The 15,691-nt window shown below is 37.9% G+C and overlaps 2 protein-coding genes across 4 annotated transcripts; one reads left to right on the forward strand and one right to left on the reverse strand.

The window, feature by feature from the left end:
• The first annotated feature begins 1,556 nt into the window (after positions 1-1,556).
• LOC134311330 (glutamate-rich protein 6) lies at positions 1,557-7,368 on the forward strand. 3 transcript variants are annotated; one of them, XM_062992959.1, is made up of 10 exons: positions 1,557-1,760; positions 2,692-2,787; positions 3,095-3,190; positions 4,177-4,331; positions 4,811-4,875; positions 5,370-5,530; positions 5,623-5,705; positions 6,048-6,200; positions 6,603-6,825; positions 6,903-7,368. In XM_062992959.1, exons 2-10 carry the CDS (start codon positions 2,692-2,694, stop codon positions 7,164-7,166), a joined length of 1,296 nt encoding a protein of 431 aa, XP_062849029.1. In that variant the 5' UTR covers positions 1,557-1,760; the 3' UTR covers positions 7,167-7,368. The 3 variants fall into 3 exon arrangements, with proteins under 3 accessions (XP_062849029.1, XP_062849031.1, XP_062849030.1); XM_062992961.1 differs by having other exon boundaries at positions 6,932-7,033; XM_062992960.1 differs by lacking the exon at positions 1,557-1,760 and adding an exon at positions 2,012-2,032.
• A 638-nt stretch (positions 7,369-8,006) lies between these two features.
• Positions 8,007-13,636, reverse strand: selenot1a (selenoprotein T, 1a). Its single transcript, XM_062992962.1, has 5 exons — positions 13,501-13,636; positions 12,118-12,228; positions 10,462-10,588; positions 9,712-9,799; positions 8,007-9,159 (listed from the first exon to the last, which is right to left on the reverse strand). Exons 1-5 carry the CDS (start codon positions 13,626-13,628, stop codon positions 9,035-9,037), a joined length of 579 nt encoding a protein of 192 aa, XP_062849032.1. The 5' UTR covers positions 13,629-13,636; the 3' UTR covers positions 8,007-9,034.
• Positions 13,637-15,691: the final 2,055 nt, after the last annotated feature.

Raw genomic sequence — 15,691 nt, forward strand, 5'->3', positions numbered from 1 at the left:
ACAAAACAATATAGCCCTTAGTACCGGTAGAAATCCCCTGCTTCTCCTCTACACTCCTCACATCTCCTCATACAGTACAAAATTCAAAAGGGCCGGACAGAAGCAGGGCTTATAATAAAGATTACAATATAATACAAGAAAATTACTAAAACAACAATAATAATAATAACAATTGCTTTTCATTTACAGACCAGACAAACACATACAGCAATGACGTCACTCCATTACGCTCTGTGCATTAGCATAGCCAACTGGTATAACTCAGAATTTCTCAGATTTATTCATATAATTATGCATACCTGTTAACAAAACAATATAGCCCTTAGTACCGGTAGAAATCCCCTGCTTCTCCTCTACACTCCTCACATCTTCATATAAAAAGAATATAAAGAACAGACTTATACATTGCGTGGACCATGCTGTGCATTATTAGCAATATAATTAGAAGTATTATTCACTTTAAAACTGACTATCAACAAAATATAACATAATAATATAATATAATAATAATAATAATGTACCCAGAAATCTATATATAAACTTGGTGAGATATTTATATTAACTAAACGTGTATGATTAATATAGATTTAATTTGGAGCATATTGTGATACCTACCTCCTCATACAGTACAAAATTCAAAAGGGAGGAGGTAGGTGGAGGGGAGGAGACTTTAAGAAAGGCGGGAAGGGGACGGGACGTCCCAATGTGAACTTACCCAGCACCAATAAGGCTATATGTAAAAAGAGAATTATGTGTAATTATAACATGAACATATATGGATTTTTAACTATGTTACACTTGTACTAATAACTTGGATATAACTGCTGACATGTTTAATGTGAGAGTATTCAGTTTCTGTATGTGCGTTGAAGTGAGGATTCTTTACGACTTGAGATCTCTCAAAATAAGTGCAGAAAGCAGACTTTGTGATGAGAGGTTCCCCAAAAGTAGAACATCGAACGTCTAGCTCATGTGAAACCTCTCTAAAACCTAGTAGCTAAGGTGACCTTCTCATGACCTCGTAAGGGGAAGAATCATAAAACTTAAAGATGTGCAAGAGAATAGCCAAATAAGTGAATTAATTGGTGTTCGACTAACGCCCAAAACATTGGTATAAATGTATGAGCGCAGTCTTTGATTCTTTGCACTCTCCTGAACTCGCACATCATTTCGGACCGATTGAACTTATTCTGTAAGTAAAGGGGGTGCCCTGTTGCAACAGCTTATATTCTCTGATTAAATAAAAGTGTGGTTCTTCGCATTAAATTATTGTGTAGTCTGACTTTATTTTTAAGTGTTTGTGTCTAGGTTCTGAGAATTTTTCCACCACACACCTGAAAATAATCATTAATGTATGTCCACATACTTTTAGCTATATGATAATTACATGTAATACAATCCCACAATGTCATGCATGCCTTTGTACTTTGAACCTTTGATCTGGCCGGCATCCAGACCTCCCACAGTCTCGGAAATTACACTCAAACCCTGTTAGCCTTTTCAATATCCATGGATACAATAAACACATGAGACCTGCTTACAGCCAGAATGGATGGTGAAGTAACTCCTAGATCTGTCCATCTAAGGTTCTTCCATTTCAACCTTATTTTTGGAAACTCTTGATTCTGATCCAATCTGGATCCACAAACCAGGTCCTTTGTCTGTAGTGGATCAGGTTTCTACAGTATAATATAGACGGAAAGTGAAGGGTGGAGGAACATCCTAATTTAGTTCATTTGACCATGAGGAGATCTTAACAGGTATGTTTGAAAAGAGTTTAAAGTCATGTGATTATTTAAAGGAAGGATTTAATTATTCTTAGGTTATGACAAGTTGTGTTAGGCTGAATTTTATGGGAAGCCATTTAGGCCAAAATGCCATGAATGCCATTTCAACTGTTTACATATGGTCAGTTATTTTAGTTTTGATTTAAAGTTTCTTAATATCAGAATTAAACCAAAACATGTAACAATTCAACTTTTATAAGTAAACACAGTTTTTTTTGCTATTCATTTAATTGGGTCACTTATAAGTAAGTACTTATTTAATTGCATTAAAAAATATATAACAGTAAATTTTACTGTTACCGTAACCCACCCCATTTTACATTGTCTAAATTTGGATGTAAAGCCAATTTTAAAAATTTATCTGTTTGAATATAAAAATAACATATGTGGGAGGGCCACTGCACAACAAGGTTCACATAGGGTTTTCTTTACGTGCATGCAGCACAACCAGCAACATAGTACTTTTGTTTTTGTATAATTTTATCAACATAGAGAGCAATTTACTGTAAATTTAATAACTGCACAAATGCTTTTTTACTAAATGGGCATAAATTTCCAGACACACTTAAAAATCTATTGTAGGCTTTTATAGATACACAAGTGGAGCAACACCATATCCCATGGTCAGCTGTCTACATATATCTGCTCTTATTATGTAAATCTCTAAATCAGAATATATCTAAAAAAGGTCCACTTCGAGAATGTTGCAGCTTCTTATTATATAATATTTAGAAGAATCCCAGATAAATCATCTTCTTAAAATAAATATACACGGTTACAGTCTGTCCTACCCGATTTTCTCACATTGTGAATGGTGACATCTGCTGGTAAAGCAGTAAAATGGCAAGCCTGACTGGAAAATTAATGCTGGATTTTGCATTAATCTCTCCTCTTGTTTTAACAGATGGACATTCTAGAATCGGCACTAGAAACTGACCACGGTCTCCACGGAGTCCTGAGATACAGACGAGAACTGATTGAGAGAAAGATCAGTCTTCTGGTAGCTCATTCACTCACACTCCACACACTGTGCACATTACTGATAGACATAGAGGTGGAACAATATGAAACACTATATGGACAAAAGTATGGGGACAACCCTTATTAATTATTGAGTTTAGCATGACTGCACGACAACAAGGCATGATGGAAAAATATTAATATGAATAATAATAATAGAAATATTTTTTAAAATGTAAATTCCCTGAAATGACTCAGTTTTAGAGAGTTATAAAGTGTTTAAATCATTATATTGTTTTTGTTATTATTTAAATTAGAATTGTGTCAAAATATTTTCACTTTTCCAGCCTCTGGAGACTGATGACGACCAGTTAGTATGGTGTGAGTTCTGTGGTAAACAGTTGAAGCAGCCGCTTTACTCTGACTACACACAAGACCCAGAGGTAGGTAGAGCACAGTGAGCTCTGGAATTTACATTTACATTTTCAGCATTTAGCAGACGCTTTTATCCAAAGCGACTTACACAGTGAGCGGAACACAATGAGCAATTGAGGGTTAAGGGCCTTGCTCAAAGACCCAACAGTGGAAACTTGGTGGTGGCGGGGCTTGAACCGGCAACCTTCTGTTTACTAGTCCAGAAGTGTGTGTCCAGAACAGTGTGAACAGGGTACAGGTTTTGAATACGGTAAGCAGCCCCACCAGGTCAAAGGTAAAAATAAGAATATCAAACAAAAGGGCGCTTCATCTCAGAAGCAGCGGGTTTCTCTCAAACAACCCTCAGTGAACTACTGGTTCCACCCAGTGGGTTCCTATGCTAATAATGATGTACAAGGTCACTCCCAAAGCTCCTCCTAATTCACGATAGAGCTGCCCACACACCAGAGACCCTGAGGTGCAAATAGATCAGTCCTGCTTGACCACCTCCCTGTCTGACAAGTTTTTTACCTTACCATTACAGGTAGAGGATAAAGTTTATGACGTTCCTGTGGACACTGGTGCTACCTGTTCTTTTTGTTGGGACACAATTTAATGCACAAACTTGGCGTCACTATTTCCTTTAATTCTGAGGCTTGTGTTTTCTCTGTTTCAAATGATCATCCACAGTCACAGAATGTACAAGTCCTCAGTTCCTATTGCATTGTGGGCCACCCACAAGAACGAGGCTGGTCTTATTCCGTGCAATCCTTACCAAGCACATTTGAAGATGCGGGAGCCAGTATTTATAAAGCATTATCCCCTGTCTGCTGATAAGGAAAGCGAAATACAACCGGTCATTACTGCTAAAGTTTAAAAAAGTTTAAATAAAACAATGTTTCCAAGTTACCTGAATGTGTAGAAAGTCTTGTCATCCATGACTTTCTGATCCTGTACCAATGACTATCATATAAGTGAGAGATGAATATTGATATGACTGTTGCGCAATCTGCAGGACTTCTGCTGCATTCGCTATAAAGAGCTGTTTGAGAAGGTGGTCGAGGAAAGCAGGTTCCTTCAGGAACTCTCTGCTGGATTTTCACAAAGCACCTTAAACCCTGAGGAACAGCAGGATTTTGGTAGTGGACACTGGTTAAGAGAGAAACTCAGGTCAGTCAGACGATAAGCATTACATTTTATTTTAAACACTTTGCTTTGTTCCGGTAAAATTTTCTTTTCTTTATGAGTGTCCACATAGAGCTCAGAATAAGAAGTACGGATTTACAGGGAATGTCAAGATGGATGGAATCCCTATAACATGGTGCTACCACCACCATATTTTACAGTTGGGATGGTCTTACCTTGATGTGTACCTTGTACCACCTAGAATTTAATCAGAAAGGTTCTACTTTAGTTTCATCCACCCAAAAAGACGTTATGACATTTTTCTGGGGAGCCTTTTGAGTGATGCTCTGCCTGTTGAGAAAAAAGGATTGTGTCCTTCTCCATAAAATGAAGATATTGATCATATGTTCCTGTAAAGTAACTGAAAAATGTCTTTTTGCCTGCTGCTATACCCATGTAAGGGAATCCAACTAGGTAATTCAACCAGTCTAATAAATAAATAGATTCTCTTCTGTTGTTCAAAGATTGCAGCAAATGGAAATGGAGAAATTCATCAAAGAGGCTGCAGCTAAACCGTCTTCAGACAACAGTGAGTATTTATGCTCTGTTCCTCGCTACTTTGAATTGTCCCTAGGCATAAGAACTTGCCTGCCTTGCACCCATTGTTTCTGTGTGGGCTAAAGTTTTGGAGTTTGTTTGTGGAAATTTGTGCCAATTTAGTGTAAAGAGCATTTGTGAGGGATGTCAGGCAGTGATGTTGAATTAAAAATCCAGTCTTACAATCAGCAGTCCAATTCATTCCAACAGTGTTAAATTGGCTTGAAGTTGGGGTTGTGGTAAGGCAACTGAAGTTCCAACTACATCTTCATGAACTACAGGACACATGCTGAAACAGTTAAGGGTCTTTTCCCAAAAGTTGAAAGCATATAATTTATTTAAAATAAATTTAAATAAAATGTTTACTGAGCTGTCCATATAATTTTGGCTATATGTTATGAAGTATTACTATGCTTAAACTCACTTGCACAAGCCTAAGCTGGACATCATATGAAACCTTTCAGTTTAATGCCTCTCTCTTCACAGGTTCACTCTACACCATCAACTTCAAACTCTCCTCTTGTGCACCTTTGGAAAACAGCGAAGCAAAAGAGGGAATCTGCAGGAAAAAAGAAAAGTCTGGATCATATCAGCACCACAGCACTGATATACCTGGACTAGCTGGGTTTGGTCTGTGCCATCACCAGGTAAACAAACAGTGACTTTTTAATTATACAGTAGTTTCAAGCTTTTTAAATCAGAAACACAGTCTAAAATGCTGCAACCTTTTTCATTGTAGGAGAATGCAAGTTTCATACAGAAGTTTTATTCAACTGGAAATAAATTTCTCACAGCGTTTACAGATGGTTCTGCCCAGGTCTTGTATCCTTTCAACATTCTTATAACTTGAAATGACACATCCAACAAGCTCCTGCTCAGGTGTCCACATATAGTAGGTGTATAAATAAAATAATTTTTTTAAACTGGTTAAATTAAGGTCATTTCTAATTCCAGTTTTCTTTGTGAAATGTGTGAGACAAATATGCAATGACAGCAGGACTTAGGAACGAGGTGTTTACATTTTTTTAAACAGCTGAAATTTGATTAGGATTTTACCCTGTTATACTACAGTGAATTCTAATAAGAAAACCTATATTCTATAATAATGTTAATAATTAACATTAATTAATTGTGAAAGTTTTTCCTTTAACATTAGTGATGTAGCTATCCCTCAGGAAACCTGGCCATCATCATTCTTATAGATGACACGGAGGCTGTCTGCATCGTTTATGATGACGTTTCGAGCAGCTGTCCAATCAGAGCCTTGTTCAGCTCAGAAGGCAGAGTCACCTGTTACCACAACAACGGGAGTATTTGGTAAGGTCAAGGGGTCACCTATAGTGATAAAAATCAGAAATTATTGATAGGTTTGTTTGTATGTATATTTCTCTTTGTTCTCCCAATTTAGTCATTTCCAATTCCCTCTTACAACTGCTTTCCGTTTGTATCACCCCCACACACTGGCCAAGAAGGGCAGAAGACTAGCGTATGCCATTGTTTGGCACCCCTTGAGCCAAGAAGGTTAGGGGCCTTGCTCAAAACAAATTCCCACAGACGCTGGAAATCCTTTCAGTGGAGACGGTTAAAGCCACAGACAGCTGGCCAGCAGTGTTAGAGCCCATAGTTTTGGAATATCTAACAAGCCCATGGTCAGATGTCTATATACTTTTGGCCAGTATATATAAAGTATGTATGTAATACATCGTTCATCTCATGTAGGCTGAGCATGGATAAATGGGGTGGACAAAGTCTGGATGATAACGGAGCCAGAACAAGAAAATGGAGCTGGACAGACCACAGCCACAATCCAGTGACCCTGAGGCCGATCTACCTTTCTCTCAATAAAAACGTGGGGGTCAGAGTTCTGGGACGAGAGAGCATTTTTGTGTGCTTCCTGGCCTCGGGACAGCAGGCTCGCTTCAGTGTTGGTAGCTGCTCGAAGGTAATATTTTACTCCGAATTGGACGACTATAGTCTTATTTGATAAAGTTCAACATGTGTTTTTCTGTACACACACAGACAATCGACTCCAACCTTTCCTGCCACAGACCGTCAATACATAAAGAGGAGCTGATGGTACAGGCGTGCCAGTTCTACATCCGGCTAGCACTTGCACGTTCACGCTGGTGCCTCCGTTTGCGCTCCGACCCTGGTAACAGGCGTCCCCGACTCCCTTCGTTCCTCCTCTCTCAGAGAAAGAGACTTCAGAGACTAAGCTCCAGCGTTCAGATGGACGATAAGGACAGAGTTTTTATTCAGCACTGCCTGCAGGAGTGTAAGTAGTTTAAAAGACAAATAGGTCTATGCTGCACTTTACTGATTTCATCACATAGACCTGAGTGGGTATGAGTACTTATCGCAGCATTGTGGTTCAATTTTGATCCTTTTTTTTTTTTTGCTGAATAATTGTCATCTTGCCAGAGATATGGACGATCACTCTAAAATCCTCTCAATAAATGTTTGAAAAAATGGCTTGGCCATGCAAGCGCCTTTGTCTTCTTTTTTATAGACCAGCCTTGAGTTACTTTAGATGGCCAAACGTATGTGGGCACCCTTTACTAATTAAAGGTTTGTGTTTCAGGTGTAAAATACCAATGTTACCAAGTAAATCATATGCTTCTAACTTTGTAGCAACAGTCTGGAAAATAATCTTTCCTGTTTGAGCATGACTGTGTTCCTGTGCACAAAGCCTCATCACCATGGAATGTTTGGTGAAGAGGAACTTAACTACCCTAAACACCTTTTGGATGAAATGGGCAAAATTCTCAAAGTAAATCATTTAGAAAACCTCCTTAGAAGAGTGGAGGATGTTATTGCTGCAAACAAGGGAAAGGCAGCTTGATGATGCCTATTTCTCTGGAATGGGAGGGTCAGGTTTTCACATACTTTGAAAAAAAAAAATAGTATATTGCCTTTATGTTGAAAGTACTGTTTAAAATCCAGATATACTGTAGTTTCTTGCTCAATAGGATTGAGTTCATCTTTAACATGTACCTGCACATTCACTCCAATACCATTTGCAGAGATGCAGACCCATATAATGATGCTCCAAACTTCACTGTGGGCCTGGTGTTCTTGGACTTATACAAGCAACCCTTTCTTCTATAAACACGATAAGACATGTTTTTGTAAGAATGTATTTTATATTTGTAAAAGAAACTACAAAAAGAGTACAGCAAAATAAATTACACTACTGTAAAATGCCTCTGATTAGGCTAAACTATCAAAAATGATCTCTATAAGTGAACATTGTGTTATTATGAACCCTGAACTGATATTGCACACATTGTGGACTTCACTTGTAGAAGGAACCAGGTTTTGTTAGCAAGGCACCTTGAAATCATGGCAGCGGCGAGTGAACAGGGCATCCGGCCTGCGCCAGTATGGCTACTTTCAGCGCAAACCTTCATAAATGTCATCTCATGACTGCCTGAGAACAATGGTTGCAGTCGGGGAACATGCATGTACACATTAGTTATACTTTTTTTTTTTAATTAAGCCTGTGCTTGTCACATCGGGATTCAGAATTGTCTGCAAATCAGAGATGACTTGATTCACAGTGGTTGGCTCCACTAGAGCCATTGGACCAATCATGTGCCACGAGGTTAAAATTTGTTGAACATTTAACGACCTACAAGTCTACAACTAACTGCTCTACTATGTTTACCTTTGATGGGTGGTGCTTTACATCAATCCACAGGTGAATCGAAAAGCCAGAGGCAATTACTACTGCAGTGGACAATCTGAGATTTAAAACATAACCCAAGCTGATTACAAATACTTTGATACATAATATTGATTAGTGTATGTAAATGTTATTTACAATTTTCAGTTAGCAGGCTAAGCTAAAGGCCCCTGTCAATGATATAAACACAATAAAGCTAAAACAGTGAGGCTGCAAACTGAAACACATTTAGAATCAACATTATAATTCATCCCAAAGGTGTTCATTATGGTTGACAGGTTTATTTAATTAAATATTATTTTCTATATGAATTTTGTACACCCAGCTTACTGTTAACTTGTTTCGAAAGTAACTTTGCTCAGCTAGAGCACCTATCCAACCACAGGTCAGATGAAAGCATGAAGCACTACATGCTTTTCACTACATGCTTAAGGGCACAGACAGTGGAAAGGTGTGGAGTTCCAGGTTAGGAGTGAAACTGTGGATGTTTGCTCATGGGCATGTTCATCTTTATTTCATTCTCCAGGATCTGCATCAGTTGCTCAATGGAAGGCAGGTGGCCCGACTCCAGCTTGGACCAGACTGGAACATCTAAAGCAAATCACAGCACTGATTGTTATTAATATAACCAATGTCCCAAAAACAGCATTATAGAGGATATTTATAACCTTTTATTAGACAATACAAGGCCAGGCACATCAGTACATACTAGAAGACTAAAAGACGTGGCTGTGTGATTAAAAAGTCTTAGCTCTTCTCGGCCAGCGCAGGGGTGGTGCAAGCAGCAAGAGCATTGAAATAGGGGAAGTGGCCAAAACAATCAAACAAACAGAATCAGACTCGTTCTACTCAGACAGCAAGGGTGTTATGTAGCCAACAGTGATCACAGATAGGGAATTCAGTATATCCAAATTGGGAAAACACAAAAAGTTACAAAAGCAAATATGATTGTAATTTAAAAAGCTTTAAAGTTACAAGTTACAAGTTAATTTAAAGTTACAAAAGCAAATAATAAAATTGTAATTGCTGCTACACCGCAATTTCCCTTCGGGGATCAATAAAGTAAATCAATCAATCAAATGATGGACTGAAGACGCTGTTTTGACAGTGGTAGCATGTAGCATGTAAGAATGAAGCCTTTACCATTAAACGTTATCTCAAAAGCTCCTGTAGACATGCACTGATTTTCAATCATATTGCTGAAGAAGAACACCATCATGCAGGCGAATATCTGCAAAACAAGACCAATAGCTTACTCATTAATAACCTCTTAACACTTTCTTACAGTAATGTTTATTTTACAGCTGAATGTTCTGGAACTGTATTTCTGAAAGAACAGCTGGTGTTTGTTAAAACTTTATCATTAAATAGTGTAACCTGAGTGCAGGAGGGAGTGCACTGTTTAAAAACCTTCACATGGGATTTATGGCTTGCAGATTTTAATTCCCGATGGAATTAACACATCAAACATCACCTTGGAGACCAGTCATAACGAAGCTAAGCTGTGAGAAACACTGCACCACATTTGGAAGGTTGGGTTGGCACCTAGGGTTATGCAATACTCCAAATGTTAAGCATAAAGCCCTCTGTGCATAGAATCCTCAGGGGAGATAAGATGACTAAGAGTCACCTAAAATCTCAGAACACTAAATTTACTCAATCGACACAGGCCAAATGAGCTGTTCATTGTGTAACACAATGGCATTGTACTGTTTAACCTACATAATGAACAAGATACACTGGGCATCCCATTCCAAAATCAGAGAAATCCTGAGAAATACAGGAGACACCATTACTCAAAACAAGTGAATAAATCTGGATTTGGATTAGTGAGTGCCCCGTGATGTTTTGTACTGTGGACAAGGAGCACCAGTCCATGATCCAAGCACTCACCTTATTCTCTTGACTCCAAGTCCAAAAATGTGGCGGCTCCATGCCAAACGGCGCAAATGGGTCTTTTCCCACAATGACCACACCGATCAGCAGGAGTTTAAAAATGGAAAGAAAGGAAGCGATATGCCTGTTCACACAGAGAGACACAAACTGTGACTTTGTGGAATGAAAAGAAGGGACAGGAAGAATATCAATGCCTTTGAACTTTTGGACCTGGCCAAGACTTTTAGGAGTACCTTAGAGCATCAACCAAATCAACCTTAACCCCTCATTTACAGCCCAAACCCAGCTTTCTTATTTTGGACATATTATGAGACAAACCATTTCAGTAGTAAAGACAATTATGCTTGGACAAGGAAAAGGAAGAGGATGGCCAGCAACAAGATATTGCTTATTATATATAATGCTATTATTGCTATTACTTATTATTTATTATATATTAATATGCTATTAAGAAGCATAAAGACTCAAACAGAAAAAATTATATTATGGAGAAACACTATCCAACTGATCAACAGGAGCGGCAATTGACCTGATAGCCTTCAAAAAAAAAATGCCAATTCAATATTGTTAATATCCCTTGTAATTAATAACCCAATTAAACCTTATCTTTAGCTGCCATTTCTGCTTTGTCTTTTGTATTGTAGAGTCAACACTACACTGAAATGAAGGTTGACCATGACTAGAGACATTTGCAGTTCTTTAGACGTTTCCTCTTGCATGTTCTGCAGCTTCCTGGTTGATTTGTTAGACCTGAGAAAGATTTCAGCAGGCCAGGTACTCCTGGGAAAATTCTAAAAATGTGGATAAATGTGTTCCCTCAATAAATGAAAGCTGTTCTCTAAATTACTCCAATTCTTTGTGTCTAAAGATGCTCCCTTTATTTGACTTGTCATTGTGAGCCCAACAGAAGCTTGGAGGTTGAGCAAGATTTGCATTTCAGGGATCTGCACCAATGTGAGGAGGCGCCGTGACAGCCGTGGTCGGTGCAGCAATCACATAAAGCCCATGATTGTTCAACTTAATGGTGTTGGCAAAACACAGGAGACAGGAAGCAAAGTGACTATGGGCAAGTGGGCAGGACAGACAATGCAAACAAAGCAAATGCAAATGAGAAGCAAAGCAATGTGGCGACTACTAATGGGAATCAGGACCCTGGGACAAAGTGCTCAAATACAAAGAGAAGTATATTATTTATTTATTTATTTATTTATTAGGATTTTAACGTCATGTTTTACACTTTGGTTACATTCATGACAGAACAGGTAGTTACTCATTACACAAGTTTCATCAGTTAAAAAATTTAATGTCAAACACAGTCATGGACAATTTTGTATCTCTAATTCACCCCACTTGCATGTCTTTGGACTGTGGGAGGAAACCCACACACACACACACGAGGAGAACATGCAAACCCAGGACCTTCTTGCTGTGAGGCGACAGTGATACCCACTGAGCCACCATGTAATTATGGTACAGTATTATCAAAATAATACTTACTTAACATTTTGTGATGTTAAACCAGACAGCTGGTTCGCTGTTGCGACAGCAATAAAAAAAAAACATCCGACTATTTATTTCTCAGAAACTGACACGGCTAACTTTTGCCCCATTTTGTTTCTACACATCACTAATCCTTATGCTTTTAACTCTTACCTGTAAATTGGCAGAGGAAGGTAGTTCTCTGCCTCAATGCGGATGTCTGGGTACCGCTGGGACAAGACCTGCGTGTACTCCTCAAACACCCGCTTGTATCCTCAGGAGATACTGGAACAAATAAAGCAAAACACAAGTGATAAATAAAGGAGTGGAAGAACATGAATGCAGAAACTTCCAGACAGGTGTACTGAATGATATAATAAAGCAATAACCATCAGGACCCAGCTGACCTTGGCTTTGGTTAAAGATCGTGAAAAAAAAACCTTACCAACAGAGGGTTTATTTAGAAATTTAATGTTTTCTTTTGACTTCATCCCACCAAAGCATTACTATATTATATACAATTAAGTATTAATTAAAATACAAATTTTCTCAAAATTACTGAGACAATAGAAATAATGTAAATACAGACACCAATTGTCGATGTTTTCTGCTTGATGTAACACAGCTACTCAACAGTCCACTCAACACATTTTCAACAGACCTTTTAGACTGTTAGAACTTAGATGAAATGTATTACAAGGCCTTTGTGAGCTCTGTTTTTTTCTTGCAGATATCAGATTTCTCTCTAACTCACATTCAGAAAATAATTCTACTTTTGTTTGTTGCTGAATAAACTGATGCAAAGAGTGTAATTGGTTAATCCCAGTTACTTAGCAGTGTTTGGTTGAGGGTAAACCAGGGCTGTTTCTCATGAACTTGAAATCGGATTACAGTGGCCAAATCCCTTACGGAGCCATAAGTGTGTGTGTGTGTGTGTGTTCTAGTGAACCATTTCGGATTTGTCCCTTGCCTGGTAAATCGGACTAGAACAATCACACCTGCGTGAGGATTATAAACATGCTATAAACATGTTATAAATATTTGTTTATTTTGTTTCCTCAAAATCACATTAATAAAACATTAAAAAAGTAATATGAATACAACCACGGTACCAAAAAAGTTAGGACAGTTATATTGTTTTTTAATGTATAATATTTTTAATAAAAATTTTTATATTTATATTTTTTTCCTTAAAATATAAAATTTTTTTTTTCAAAGAACATAATGAAGATGACTATGTAAATGTGGCATGTAATTGTACTGATCGGGCCTAATACACAATGATTCGTTAAAGACTATGAAGTGCACTGAGTAGCATCTACTTTAAAGTAATTTCGCTCCCTACTTAGGGCGCCTACTTAGGAAGTTTAGCTGTGATTTGGTATTAAAGGCTGTCCCTGGGAAAATCACTAAAGACGATTCACAGTCACTGAACTAGATGATACATGTAAAAAAACATAAATAGCAGCTATAAATAAGTGATTTAATTAGTCGTTAAATTCGAGCTGACAACACAGATAAGTGTTATAAAATAAATAAATAAAGATGCTTTCTTACCAAATTTGGAATTTCAGAAGTGGACCCGTTGAGAAGTGCATTTTGGTTTTCCTAACGCCGCTGTTGTGAGCAGAAGTGCAGTAAAATAATAAAAATAATGCAAAAACTGAGAGAAATAAAAAGCGCATCCTGACTCCTCACACACCTGCTAAGTGCTAATGAAACACCACACTTAAACTACAGCAGCAAAATACGCGATCTGATTGGCTTACACTCCTCACGTGGCGGGGGGCGTTGGAGTTGGGGGCGGGGCCAGGCTTCAGTCTTCATTCAACTTCTGACTCGTAGTGATCACAGGTCGCGGTGGGTCCGGAGACTTCCCAGATGTGGCGAGTCACAGACTGTTGCGAGCCTCACATGTGAGATCTGCAGCCAGATCTTTCCCAGAATGTTAGGAAAGAAAACCCACAAGATAGAGCAAAAATCATAGAGGATAGATAGATAGATAGATAGATAGATAGATAGATAGATAGATAGATAGATAGATAGATAGATAGATAGATAGATAGATAGATAGATAGATATAGATAGATAAAAAAAGAGTTTGAAAGTTCAGTCTTCAGTTATAATGTTGTACTGTACTTTGTTTTAAGCCAGAGAAGAAGTGCAGTGAAAGGAATACATGAAGTTTTATTATATTATTGTTTATGAACAAAAACCTTTCACTAAAAAAGAATTGACGTTCTTTAATATTTTTGTGTACTTTATTTTACAAAAAGCCAGAGAGAGGGGGATGAGAGGGGCAATTATGTTTTCTTTTTATAGAATTGTTTCTGAACAAAAACCCCAGACTTCATTAAAGTTTATTACATTAAAAAAAATTACTTTTTATTCGTCTGAAAACTGTAGTGGGTTTTCACATGCACATGATTAACTAATTAACACAAAATCATTTAGTCGTCAAAGCATAGTGATAATACATTCACCTCATAAATATACTTCACTTTATTTATTTTCATTCATTACCCATTCATGTAGCCACTTTAGTCACCTTCATTACTCTGTAAATACATATTAGTCTATACACTGTGCAATCATCATTATCTGTTTAATATTCTTAATATTCTTATATCTCTCAAGTGGCGCTCATGGGCCCTAGTGCAAAAAAAAAATTGGGGGCCCCCTTAACAAATTTCATATATATATGCTGCATGCTGACAGCTAATCAGAATGAATTAAAGGTAGGTGAAATTAAATTAAAGTGAAGTGAGCTCTTGTTGTGGAGGGGTCCCCCCCCTTGCCATGGGCCCCAGTGCACTTGCCCCCCCTGCCCTCCCTGTAGTTACGCCCCTGTATGTCTCCTCATTTCACTTATCTGGTCACTTCTGCACTTTAACTGTATTATATGTATATAATCTCTATCTTGCACTTCTGGTTAGATGCTACTGCATTTCGTTGGCTTTGTACTTGCTTACTCTACACAATGACGATAAAGTTTAATCTAATCTTTATAATCTAATCTAAATCATGACACACTGCTCTTCCCTGCATGAAAGTAAATAAGCTGCTTTATAAGTAAAAAGTATCGGTATTAGTATCGGCGATACTGGCCCTGTATTTACTTGGTATCGGATCGATACCAAATTTTGCAGTATTTCAGTTTAGTTTTTTTGTTTTATTAGGATTTTAACGTCATGTTTTACACTTTGGTTACATTTATGACAGGAACGGTAGTTACTCATTACACAAGATTCATCAGTTCACAAGGTTATATTGAACACAGTCATGGACAATTTAGTGTCTCCAGTTCACCTCACTTGCACGTCTTTGGACTGTGGGAGTAAACCCACGCAGACACGGGGAGAACATGCAAACTCCACCGCCCCACCTGGGGATCGAACCCAGGACCTTCTTGCTGTGACAGTGCTACCCACTGAGCCACCGTGCCGCCCCCCTGCATGAAAGTAAATAAGCTGCTTTATAAGTAAAAAGTATCGGCGATACTGGCCCTGTATTTACTTGGTATCGGATCGATACCAAATTTTGCACTATCGCACACCACTAAGATTGTTTGTTTATTGTTTATTAGGATTTTAACGTCAGGTTTTACACGTTGGTTACATTCATGACAGGAACGGTTGAATCATTACACAAGATTCATCAGTTCACAAGTTTATATCGAACACAGTCACGGACAATTTAGTATCTCCAATTCACCTCACTTGCATGTCTTTGGACTGTGGGAGGAAAC

The sequence above is a fragment of the Trichomycterus rosablanca genome, chromosome 4, assembly GCF_030014385.1.
Source record: "Trichomycterus rosablanca isolate fTriRos1 chromosome 4, fTriRos1.hap1, whole genome shotgun sequence".
NCBI lineage: Eukaryota > Metazoa > Chordata > Actinopteri > Siluriformes > Trichomycteridae > Trichomycterus > Trichomycterus rosablanca.

Coding starts and splice junctions, on each gene's coding strand:
- LOC134311330 (XM_062992959.1), top strand. CDS start 2,692: ATGGACATTCTAGAATCGGCACTAGAAACTGACCACGGTCTCCACGGA. Junction 5,531..5,622: donor TTGGTCTGTGCCATCACCAG/GTAAACAAACAG, acceptor TTTTCATTGTAG/GAGAATGCAAGTTTCATACA. Junction 6,826..6,902: donor GTGTTGGTAGCTGCTCGAAG/GTAATATTTTAC, acceptor GTACACACACAG/ACAATCGACTCCAACCTTTC.